This window comes from Quercus lobata, chromosome 5 (genome assembly GCF_001633185.2).
Source record: "Quercus lobata isolate SW786 chromosome 5, ValleyOak3.0 Primary Assembly, whole genome shotgun sequence".
Taxonomy (NCBI): Eukaryota; Viridiplantae; Streptophyta; class Magnoliopsida; order Fagales; family Fagaceae; genus Quercus; species Quercus lobata.
The window spans coordinates 44745774-44758743 of record NC_044908.1 but is presented as its reverse complement, the minus strand read 5'-3'; the positions used below and the strand labels follow the sequence as shown (position 1 = coordinate 44758743).

Here is a 12970-nt window from a genome sequence, read left to right as displayed (position 1 = left end):
TTTTTTTTGGGATAATATTTAACCTATTGATTGAAGTAGTAACACGGTGATAGACTCATAGTTTTGGTTGGCTTAATAACAATGGTACTTTGTTTATAAAAGGGTAGATTATTAAAAAATGGCAAGGCCTAAAAAGCAAATGTTATCGTTAGGTACACATTTGGATTGAAATTAGGTATAATACTTAAGGTGATATTTAGGGGATGGTATTGATATGGATGGTTGGGATTTAAAGTTGCAAAAAATATCTTTAAATCTTAATCATTAAATATAAAAAATTGAATAAAAGTAAAAAAAAGTTGTGAGGAGATTGGGGTGAATTGCACCTGATTGGATCCCAATCCGTGCCCATTTAAAGGACTTGACCAGCTTTATTGACTGCGTGTGTGCGTGCAGTCAGCAGTGTGATATTGTTGGAGAAGTGGAAACCCATTTGTGAGATTTGTGAGAGATGAGGCCAAAGATTTACCTTTTCGGTGACTCAATCACAGAGTTTTCCTTTGATGAAGGAGGCTGGGGTGCTTCTCTTGCCAACCATTTTAATCGAACGGTACTATTTCCTTTCATGGTTCTAACATATACATACATATTATTCTCTTTTTTGTGGTTGATGATGGAGATTTTGAAACATCCCTAGCATATATATATGTATTTGACATGAACAGGTTGATGTGGTGCTAAGAGGGTACGGTGGGTACAACACGAGATGGGCACTGCAGGTTTTGGAGAAGGTATTTCCTCGGGTGGAAGGTGGAGGAGAACCCTTAGCTGTGACTGTGTTCTTTGGTGCAAACGATGCTTGCCTTCCTGACAGATACGCTGCCTTCCAACACGTGCCCCTGCATGAATACAAGCACAACCTCCACTCCATTGTCTCGTTTCTCAAGGTGAGATCTCTCTCTGCCTGCAAGCACAATATTTTTTAATTTAATTTAATTTAATTTTTTTGAATTGAAACAACATTTTAAAGGGTTTTTTGTTTTTTTGTTTTTTTTCGTCTCCGTTTTGTTTTTAAAATTTAACAAAATTTTTATTCTATAAAAAAAAAAATTTTAGCAAATTTTTTAACTTTTTGTCATATATTTAATAAACACTACACAAATACCTTTGACATAATACATAATTGGAAAGGTGTCTTTGGTTACCTGAGTAACTGGACTGGTTCGTTAGAACAGCGTTTATTATTGCCAGACCACTGGCACATGTTTTACAAGTTTGACCACATTTTATGCAAACAAAAATCTAAAAATGGGAAAACATTTTCCGGAAAATATTTTATTTTGAAACAAACAGGGTTTTAAGTTAAGTAGTATGCGGGTGAAGAAACATAATTTGATCCCTGGTCCTTTAATCCTTTTGTGACTTGGAACCTCATTGAGTTGAGCTTGTCAAATACACAAGAAACACACTCGTGCATCATGGGGAAAAGTTGCATTCAGTGTTTTTCTTTTTGTTTTTTCTTAGGGGGTGTTTAAGTAAGTTGCATTAATCAGTGTTGGAATCAGAGGGAAGATAGCATCTTGAGTGACACAAAAATGACGGGTGGTTAGGTACGAGTAAAATATGTCGATAGAATAAGTTGAGTGACAAAATATTTTTTAGAGTAGTGTTAGGAATATTACAAATTTTGTTATATAGATCTCACAACTCACCAATCACAAAAAGTAATTCAAAATTTCAAACACTTAACTTATTTCCTTGTTCGAGTGGCACCAATCACATTCATTCACACATCAATTTTTAAGTTTTTTCTAATAAAATTTGTAGTAGCTTTAACATTTTCCTAATTTTTACAAATTTTTTTCCACAAGTACTAGTCTCTTGTGATTGATGCATAATAAAGGTGATGTTAGTTGTGGACATAGGTGAGTGATGTTTTGATCACACAACAGATCAAGTCAATAATCGTGAAAAACGTTGTCCTTAGCATTAATCGTGTATATAGTATGATACTATGCTTTGCACTCAATGATTGTACCATTCTAGAGATTAACCAAGATTGGAAAGTGGATTAAGAATTTTACCCGTGGGATGTCCTAGAAATCTTTATGGGGATGGGGGAGTGGAAGAGTGGGACCAGGATGTAACCATTAAGGAGAGATGGTGCCAAAACAAAGTGGGTGTACTGAAGGCCCGGATGTCATTGTTGTTGTTTGCCACTGGGCTGTAATAGACTGCTGCCATTAGATCATTGATTGCTTTCTGAGGGGGTTAGTTTTTTATTTTAGTTTTTTCTATACTCTATATAAATATTTTTTCTTTATTATATATTTGTTTTCAACTTTTTTATTTTTATTTTTTATCCATTTTTGTGGATGCTATAGTGACTAGTCACGTTTGGCTAACTACTCTTTAACCCCCCCCAAAAAAAAAGAGTGTCGAGCTAGTTTGTGGGACAGTCTTGGTGAAAGTGAAGCTAAATATAGTTAAAAAATGGGAATAGAAGAATCCAAATAGCTTTTTCCACTTTGTATGTGTGAGCAGCTAATGATTCCCTCCTGTTCTTCTAGATGGCCTCCCTCTAGACACAAAGCCAAAGTGGAGCCAAGTTGCATACAAGGACTTGCCTCTCAGTGTCTATTGAGTTTTTAGGTTGAGCGGAATAGGATTCTCTCCATTTTAATCTATTTCATGGTTAAAATATTATTTTTTGGATTTGCTAGTGTACAAAGTGTTAGATTATTTAAAAATTTAAATGACATATTACATTTTAGATTTGTAAACTGTAATCTGAATCATAGAATTGATCTATTTCAAATTGAGAGGATCCTAATACAAATTGAACATAGTTTATGCATTATACTTCACTGCATTAATGGTTTTAAATGACAAAGATTGTTAGCCACAATGTTAAAGCTAAAAAAAAAGGGAAAAAACTTTTGGAAAGCTCATTATCTTCTTGAAAGCTTTGTAGATACTGTTGGAATTATTCTAAGAAAATAGTTTAAGAGAAATAAATATTAACCAACATAACAAGAATGAAGTATGGATTAAATTTGTAGAAACATACAGTATTAAATTTTAGGGAAGATATGATGAATTTCATATATAATTTTTTTCAAGGTCCTTTGAAGCAATTTAAATATTCTCTCTAACTAGACCAGATTTAAATTAAGCTTTCATTCTTTTTCTTGCATTCTTTCCATGCTGTGGCAAGTATATATAGCTTCTAGAGGGGACACGACCAGCCATATAAAGGAAACATTAGGGTCCAAATCCTCCTTCCCTTCTGTAGGACAAAATAGAGGGGACAATTTTTATTGTTTGTTGATTTTTTTTTTTGAATTTTTTAAATGTAATTTTCATTATTTTAGGTGATAGGATTTTTTTCCCCTTGATTTTAGGTGTTTTAAAAGGTTTTCTGTTCAAAAGTTCTAGGTATCAATTAGGATTAGTTAAGGAATATTTTGGTGTGCAAAATAAGTTTTCTGGTGCCTATATAGGCCTCCAAGATGTATTATGAATTTAGAACATTTACATTCAATAAAACTGAGGCTTTTATTATTTCTACTGGATTCTAGTGTTCTTCCTTGTAGATTCAAAGCGGCCCTTAATGGATTTAAGGATTTAATGTGGGCTAGAACCAGATCTAGCCCACTTCACGCTTTCCATCCTGCATCACTCCCTCATCGTAATTCAAAAAAGAAAAAGAAAAGAAAAGACCACATTATTTTAAGTAAATAACAAAAGATAATTAATGAATTACATGAATGTGTAGTTGAAGGGGTTTGGATACCCTTGTCCCTTGTTTCAGTCACCTTACATATCATATTTATAGATTATTGCATCTTGATAATATTTTTAATTAAGAGGTTTATAATTCTGTCTTGTAGTTATATAAGAAACAAAAAATCATAAAAATATTGTAATATAAATATATATATATTGTGCTGGCTTCAATGAGGTCATTGAGGCCAACACTTAATGAGGACAAAATTTCATTTCATAAAGACGACAGAGATTGTTATGCTTTGACTATAGAATACTGGTACTTCTATTTTTCATAGTTTAACCTGCTCCTCTTCGTTATGGTTTAATGATGTACCTACATTCATAGACTTCAGTTTTGATGGATATGGTTAACTCAAAGACCATATGTGATTCAAGATTCCAATTTTTTATACCATAAAATTATTTTTAATAATTTCATATAAAATTTTGAATGATTACTTATTTAGAATAGAGGCATTAAAAAATCTTATGTTGGAGTCTCCAATATTTTATACATCAAAATTATTATGAAAAATTTCACATAAAAATGTTGAATAATTATTTGTTTAGAACAAGGGCATTAAAAAAAAAAAAAAAAAAATTATGTTGTACCACAAAATTCTAATAATCTCTCACTTGGCCCAACATAACTTCATTATTTGTACTTCTGTTAAAAGATTTTTAAGGTATACTACTGCATATTTATAGCCTCTATTGTAGATTGAACAACAAATTCTTGTTTCTTGCTATTCTAATAAATAACTTTACCGCATATATATAAATACATAGAATATCTCCCAACTATTACAAATATCAGATTTGAGGTGACCACAGGTTGCTTAGTAGGGTCTATTTTAATGACACCATCATTTAATCACTTTATCTTCTATCGGATGAAAAATAACCCAATTGAATTTGTAGCATTTGGGATCTCCTACTCATGCCACCTCATCTAGTTGTATCCGTATTGTACTACTTGCCTGGTGGAGGAAAGAGTGTTCTATCTTTTTTTTAACCAGTCACTGGTAGTGCTAGTGTTTCTTATGGTTTGCAAATAGTGACTTAGGTTTGTTTCTCTCTGTTTGCTATAGTCCATTAGTGGTCTAAAGTGAAATCCTTCTTGTCTGGTAAGCAAGCAAAGGAACTGGCTCCTTCCGTCTGTTCGTCTTGCCACAACACAAGCTCTTTATAAGCAAAATTAGAAACTCCCTATAGTTATAAATTACTTGAGGTGACATGTGAACTGCATACCTAGTATGTTTCAAATATCTAAAAATCCATTAAATAGCCAACCAATGTGATTTTGTGGGAATTTACATATCTTCTTTAATATCACTGTTTAAGAATGATGTCTTCACATTTATTTGATTTAGTTCAATTCAAATAATACAGACATGGATATAATAGCATTTAAATATTGGATTCTTACAATTGGGGGAAATTTACTTTATAATCAATTCAATAATGATGATTTAACCCTTGGCCGTCAATCTAGCTTTGAATAGCTCCACTTCTTTTATTGCTTCTCAGTCAGTGTCTCTGTCTCTCTAATCTATTTTTGCATCTATCCATTTACATTTTTTAATGTCTTCTAACTAGCCTCCAAACACCCTTTTTCATATAGATTCAAACTCCTTCATTCATAGCACTAATGCATTGATTTGAAGCAACATCTTTTATGGATTGGGAATATGTTGCTAGGTCTTGTAAATGTTGATGAGCTTTCATTTTCTCATAGTTTTCACAATTATAAAATATTTGGAAGTTTGAAAACTTTTTATTGGTGTTGGATCTATGAGTTCTACTACCATTGGCCATATATCTATTTCTTATTTCATAACTTCTTTGTGAAAATCATTAATGACTCTAATGTCAGGACGGTCTTCCAAGAATTCCACAAACCTTGCTTTCTAATATAACTTTATTTGCTGTATCATATAACTCTCTTGTCTAGATTGATGGGGGCATATCACCATAATACATTTTTCCGTTTTACACAATGCTAGCTTTCTTACCAACAAAACTAGGAGTTTTCTAAGGTTTAGTGGGAAATCTATTTATGATATGCATAGGAGCTAGGATAGCTTCACCCTCAAGGAAGTCGAAAATTTTTCTCATGTTAAATTATTGATTGTCCCAAAAGTTTTAAGTTGTTTCGGAAATGGTGAATTTAATCTTTTAATTATAATTTTAACACCCTTCCTCGTGTGTGGGCCTAAACTTTCTCTTAATAAGTGTGGCCCAACACATGAGATTTTTAACATTTTAAATGAGAGGTAGAATAAAGCCAAGGATCAAACTCAGGATCTCTTGCTTTGATACCATGTTAAATTAGCAATTAACCCAAAAGTTTAAGTTGTTAGGAAATGGTGAATTTAATGATTTAACCATAATTCTAACATCTTGTAAGTTCCATTTTGCATAAATTTACCAAGAAAAGCTAGATAATGCAGTTGAGCTTTTGTCCAAATGGCAGTAACATCCTTGTTTCGATGTTTTAAAAATTCTGTGTGGGGGGGGGGGGGGGGAAGAGGATAAATATCCCTACCTTTTGTTTGGATGTTTTAAAAATTAAGTAGGGGAGAAGAGGGGAGGGGAATATACATAAAAATTGACAATTTTAACTCTCTTTTGTTAATTTTAAAGAAATAGGTATAAATTTACATCAAGGAAATTGATAATTTTTTTTTTAATTATTGAACCCCTATCCTCCCCATCCAAATCCCCCCAATTTGGGGGAATTAAAAATGAGGATTGGCTGGTTCAAGCGATACGCGAAGATAAAGACATCCTTTGTGATGGTTCATGTTCATGGTTCTAACCCCACCTCCCCCCACCCCGACTATCAACCTATAAAAAAATGATAGAGGGGTTTGGAGGGTAAGATACTTTTGCAAATACCCTCAAACCCTTCCCCCTCCTTTTAAAGAACATCAAAACAAGGTTCATTAGACCCTCTCTGTCCCCTTCTTTCTACTCCCCTCGTCTATCCCTCAATCCAAACATAGGATTATAGGAGATCCTTCCCTCTCCCACCCCCTTTTCTCCCAGGGCCCCTAGGGGTTTTGTGGCTGAATATTCCATCTATTTGGGCTCTATCTATTCACCAACAAAACCAAGGAGGTGATGAAATCATTTTTACAAATAAGTGTTTTATTGCACCCTTTCTTATTGGTTCTGTTATGTCCAAACATAAAGGGGGGTCTGTTTGATGGTTGAAAGCCTTTGTGCAAGTTTCTTCTGGTTAAAAGTACACTTCATTGTGTACATTTGAAGGCTCATTCAATGAACAATTTCTTGTTTCTTTTGGAAAATTAATGCTTACTTGTGCTAGGTTAAGTTCCAATCAAATGTATTTGAAGCGTTAGTTATTTTTGCAGCGACCCTCGTTTCGGAGTAGGGAATGGAATGAAATGAAAATAATCATTTTAGAATATTCTTCCATTCCCTTGTTTGGGAGTTTTAATGGAGGGAATGGAAAGTTCATTCCCTTGTTTGGGAGTCTAAGTAGGAGGGAATGGAATGGGTAGGAGGGAACACTCATTCCTCTCTATTCCCTTAAAACCTTAAATTTTCATTTCCCCCGAAATTGGGAGGAATGGGAGGGAATGGAATTAAATTTAATGATTTTTTTATTAAAACTCCCAAATTACCCCTATATATTCAATTCTTTATTTTAAAATAGGGGTCTAATAGTAATATTGTCATAAAATGATTCCATTCCATTCCCTCCATGTAACTCCCAAGTAAGATTACTTACATTCCATTCCTTTCCATTCTTTTATTTTAAAACATCCAATCAAGGTTACTTAATTCCATTCCATTCCATTCTTTTCCATTCCTTTCCCTTACTTAAATACATTTCATTCCATTCTATTCCTTTCCATTCCCTTATGATTATTCAATTCCATTCCATTCCATTCCCTTATGAACTCTCAAACGGAGCCTAAGTGTCCTGCAAATTTTACTGTGTTGATTAGTGAGGAGCACTTGAGTCCCATGTGGACTTGGACAAACTGACTTTACAAGTTCGAGTGGGTTATGTAGAAAAAATAATTAATAAAAAGAAGATATTTTACATTCTTTCTTCCCTGTCCAATTTCAAATGTTTTTACCTTTTTTTCCTATCTTTTTTGCACTGTAGGATCAAGTAGAGTTCAAAAGGTCAATGCTATTATTTGCTACACATTTATATACACAATCAAGGCGTTATAATGAAACCATGAAAACGTTTCCAAAAAAAAAAAAAAAAAAGAAACCATGAAGACAAAAGATTTAGAGAGAGGAGAGAGCGGAAATAAGGAGAATTTTATGTTTGTGGTTCAGCGTGACAGCCTATGTCCACAATGGAAGCCTTTAGTGGCTATAGCTTTACTAAATTGTTGTTTTACAGTGAATCCTAAGTAGGGTATATATAGCAACTGGAGTTGACTTTGGATAATCTCTTGAGTGGTCTAAATCAAGGACAATTATGTTTTAATTTTAGTTAATCAAGGATATCAGTGTGATATGCATGATTTACTTACACAAGGGATCTATCTATTAGTATCTTGGCAATTACTAGTTAGGTTAGCACCAAGTTGCAGAGGAAAGTGGCTTCCTTTCTTATACGTGGTTGAAAATTACATTTGTTTGTGTTCTGTAGATGACAACTACGATCAACATAGCAACCATAGGCATAAAAATTTATAGACCTTAGCAAGTAATAGGAGCCTCTCCCTGCCCATTGTTTACATTAGTTTTTCAAACCCTTTGTTCATATCTGCTTCAATTTATAAAAAACTCCAGCATTGCTTTAGTGAAACAAGGACATGTAGTTGAACTTTCTAATCGTATTCTTTGGAAACATGCCTCTGCATGGCTACATTTACATTGAAGATTTTATAGTTAAATCTGTTGAAGACAAGAACAGAAACAAAGAAAAAAGAAGAGTAGCAGAACTGTGTGGTATAAACTGGATATTCTGTATTAACGTACATGCAATTGACATTGAGCAGGCCTGAATATATAGGTCTTTATGGATGACATCTTACTGAGACAAATATCCTTGATTAGGGCTAAAATCAAGGAAGTAAAAATGGTTCTTGATTTTAGCTCAATCAAGGGCAGAGATATACATGGAAAATAGACCCTATACTAAAAAAATCAATGCACAAAACTTATTTTCAAAGAAGAAAATTAATAATAAAAAAATAGAACAGAAGTTATTTGCTACATGGATCTTGCTAAGTTACTCTTATATTCTAATTTCTGCTAACCTAAATGTTTGCTTTCCATTTTAGGCTTTCTATTACTTTACATTTTTTCTCTTTACATATTTTGGGCTCAGAAACAATGGCCAAAGACTCAAATTCTTCTCATAACACCTCCCCCAATTGATGAAAATGGACGCCTCAGGTATATTCTACCATACAAGATCTTAAATTTCGTCATAAAATTTATGTTATCTTTGAATTTTTGTTTATCTTAATGTCCTTTGGTTCTTTATGGTTATGTACAATCTTTGGTCATTGAGACAACAATCTTAACTTTTTTTTTATGTGAACTTAAATTGAGAATAAAAATTAGTTCAGTTTTGACAAAATCCTTTTGATGCAGAAATCCTTATTCTGAAAATCCAGTAACTCAGCCTGAGAGGACAAATGAAGCTGCTGGTGCATATGCAAAGGCATGTGTTGCTGTTGCTGAAGAATGTGGGATCCCAGTGTTGGACCTCTGGACAAAAATGCAACAGTTCCCTGACTGGGAAAATGCTTATTTGAGGTACTGCACGGTATTTTTTATATGCATGGTTAGCATGTTTGCACGAGCTTCACATGGTAGATGGTGACTCTTGGACTAAGTATGTGGATTAACTTCACATGATTATCTGATGGTTCTTGTAACTTCAAGTTGGTATGGAGTTAACTTTTGTGTATGCTAAAAATTAAAGGTATAATATACTTTTCACCAAGAGCCTTGTAGCTTAGTGACATTTCCTATTCTCTTTTATAAGATCCAGGATTTGAATCCCTCCTCTCCTATCAATATATAATTTTCATATCCAAATTAAAAAAACTTGGCAATTAATTTTCATAAAAATTTAAAAGGAATCAACTTTCTCCTTTTGTGTATTTGTTGTTGAATTTATTTCACACACAAGTTTTAATGTTTCATGTCAATATTTTGTCTATGTATACAATTACTTTAGCCAAGAGTCTTGTAGTTCAATTGGTTGGCACCTCTAGTGATTTCAATGGAGGCATTCAGGTTTTAAATCTCTTATCCCTAGATTATTGAATTATAAAAATAAAAAATAAAAAATGTATAAAATTCCTGTACCTTAAGACTAGGATATACCAAAATTTTAGTATTTTCCAGCCACCTATCTCCGTACTCTTCTCTCCTCTCCTCTCCCTACATCTCCATCTCTTCCAAATATATCTTTAATGGTAGATGGATGCAAGGATGGAAATTGATACATTAAAAATTTTTCATGGACTGAACAACTGGATCAGTTTGAAGGACGAAATCCAAGTTTGGATCAAGTTTTATAGATGAAAGTATATTTCAGCCTAATATTATACCTTGGCATTTCCTTTTTCAAGAGATTGTATGGTATTGAATTAAAAATCAGTTTGCATAGGTGAACTTGTCAATTCTCAATGCAGCTAGCTGTTGGTATGACTTTATACATATCGTAGTTATTCTTTTGGTGGTATGGTTTCTTAAAAATTTTTCGAACGACCTTTATATTTAATGAAGTTATTAGATTTTGAGAATTTGGTACCATGGGCCATTTGCCTAAATGGATCCTTTTGATTGCCATTAGTTGAGTGGTTTACAAGGAGTGTCCGGATTCTGTATTACATTATGCGGGTAATAGCGTGTTTTTAAGGGTTATGTTATAATGCCCGGTGATGATTTTTCATGATCTGAAAATGCAGAGATGGTTTGCACCTTACTCCAAGTGGCAACAGGCTTGTGTTTGAGGAACTGGTCGTGAAGCTGAGGGATGAAGGCTTGAGTCCGGAAAATTTGCCAGTTGATCTTCCACTGTTTACTGAGATTGATATTGATGACCCCCTTAAGTCTTTCAACAAATAACATTAGTATGTGTCGGTCGGGTCTTGTATGGTTTTTTTTTTTTTTTGGGTGCTAAATTATGGTTATAGTAATTATCAACTAAGTTGGTACCCAAGGAGCTCTTAAATTATGGGTCTAAATTATCTGCTTGATCTAATTGCCTCTCTTTTGGTGGAAAGCACTGCTTCTTTTTGTGTTAAAATGGCTTTCATGTCCAATGTTAAAAGTCAAACATGCTGAAATTCTAGATGAGACGTCTTAAATGATCTTATAGAAGTGTTACTTGTTATTATTTTATTTAATTTAGAAGTTTTTAATTTTTACTTCCTATCATTGGAAAGATATACGTGTCTTTTTACTTGAGGAAATTTACAAAATTGTTACCATTTATTTTTTGGTTTATGCATTCAAACGGACATGAACAATTAAATAGGTGATGAACAGCGGGATGAGCTGGTAATAGTTTGCTTAATTATAATATATATTTTTAGCTTCAATATAATTTATAGAAGTCAAAAAAAAAAAAAAAAAATACACAAATACTTGTGTAATTCTTATTTTGTAGTATGTGATGTCATTAATATCTAAGGAATTTGATCCGAATGTCTTCACGTCATTAAGAAGAAAAAAAAAAAAACACATTGTTAAGCATAATTAAGAATTTATTTGATATGTTTAATGAAATAATTATTGTTAATATTATTGTGTTATTTTGCATCAATTTTTCTTTTTTTGGTTCTGATAATAGAAAATTAAAACACAAATCCATTCCATGAGATATAAACAACCTTCTAATCTTAGTTATTAGCATGAATGAGAACAACGACTAGATTTACATATATATATATATATATATATTTATAACTGGTTTTTATTTATTTATTTGTATAAAAGTGTTCGGACTGTTTTTAACTAACTCACGTAAATGATTTTCGGATCCCAGAAGCCCCTTGTAACTCTTGTGGGCTACGCGTTCCACCACAAATTTGGAGCTTGTAGCCCAAGTAGACTATTCAATTTTAGGTGCCACCAAAGCGACGAGATTGACGATAAGGTATCTGAAGAAATTGTTAACAAAGAGAGAAGAAAACACTACCCCCACTTGGTGAACAATAAGAGGGCAAAAATACCTTTTCGGCCCCTATATTTTGGGCCAATTTCTAGTTTTGTCTCCACTTTTTTGAACTCCTATTTTGGTCTTTGAATTTTTGAAATCGTTTTTAATGTTATCCCTACCATTATCTTACTAATGAAAATAACCTATATAGCACACGGAGTACACAACTGATATATTAAATGCCAAAGTGGCTATTAAAATAATATTAAAAAATTTATTTGGCATTTAAAAAAATTCCATGTCAGCTTTTGAATTAAAAAAATTAAAACAAAAAAAAAATATTTTCTCAATTTTAAATTAAATGAAGAAATTTAAAAAAAAATTTATTTTATTTTATTTTTTATTTTTTCAGTTTTAAAGGTAGAGAAAAAACTTTGTAGTAACTTTCTCAACTTTTCTTGAACTTTCTTGGCAAGCAAACACAACATCACAAAAATCAAATTTACCAATCTTTAATTGCGGTAGACATAAAAATCAACCTATTACTATATTAAATAAAAAACCATTTGAAATCCCAATAACCCGAATCAAAACCCCAAGGTTCCCAACCCACTTACAATCAAGTCTCCAAATGGGCTTAAGTTCTCTCTCTCTCACAGCACCGTGACTAGAGACACTGAGCCTATAGATCATGCCACCACCACCAACGGCAATGGCTCCACTTCTCGCAACTAATGGCAGTAGCAGTGGGACATGAATACAATGACATATAGATAGAGGGAATAGATGGAGAAGGTCTTGTAGAAGAAATATTAAAAAGACGATAAATACTAGACTAGGAAAAAACTTAAATAAAAATAATTTGAAGACCACTATGATTTTTCATTAGTTTTTCTTTTCATAATTATTTTATGTTATGATTTTTTTTATTGATTAATGAGATTATGAGTTATTTAATATACATTTATTTTATGAGTATTTATTTATTTATTATTATCTGGTGTGTAACCACGAAACGGTGCACCGACACACACTTACACCAAAATATACCGTTTCCATAGCCAATTTGGAAGGGGATTCAAAACCTAACTCTAAACCCATGGCCGAAAACCCAACTCACCTCAATTCAAGATCACT

The 12970-nt window shown here is 32.7% G+C and overlaps 1 protein-coding gene across 1 annotated transcript; it reads left to right on the top strand.

Moving 5' to 3' along the window:
* The first annotated feature begins 315 nt into the window (after positions 1 to 315).
* On the top strand, positions 316 to 11073 carry LOC115991726 (GDSL esterase/lipase At5g45920). The gene is made up of 5 exons (XM_031115596.1): positions 316 to 550; positions 666 to 887; positions 9041 to 9108; positions 9310 to 9474; positions 10638 to 11073. The coding sequence occupies exons 1-5, from the start codon at positions 452 to 454 to the stop codon at positions 10795 to 10797; spliced, it is 714 nt and encodes a 237-aa protein (XP_030971456.1). The 5' UTR covers positions 316 to 451; the 3' UTR covers positions 10798 to 11073.
* The last annotated feature ends 1897 nt before the right edge of the window (positions 11074 to 12970 follow it).

What these genes read in the sequence shown, in the direction of transcription:
- LOC115991726 (XM_031115596.1), top strand. Translation starts at nt 452, where the DNA reads ATGAGGCCAAAGATTTACCTTTTCGGTGACTCAATCACAGAGTTTTCC. An exon ending in CCAACCATTTTAATCGAACG is followed by an intron (nt 551 to 665) that starts GTACTATTTCCT and finishes TGACATGAACAG; the next exon opens with GTTGATGTGGTGCTAAGAGG. An exon ending in TGGGAAAATGCTTATTTGAG is followed by an intron (nt 9,475 to 10,637) that starts GTACTGCACGGT and finishes CTGAAAATGCAG; the next exon opens with AGATGGTTTGCACCTTACTC.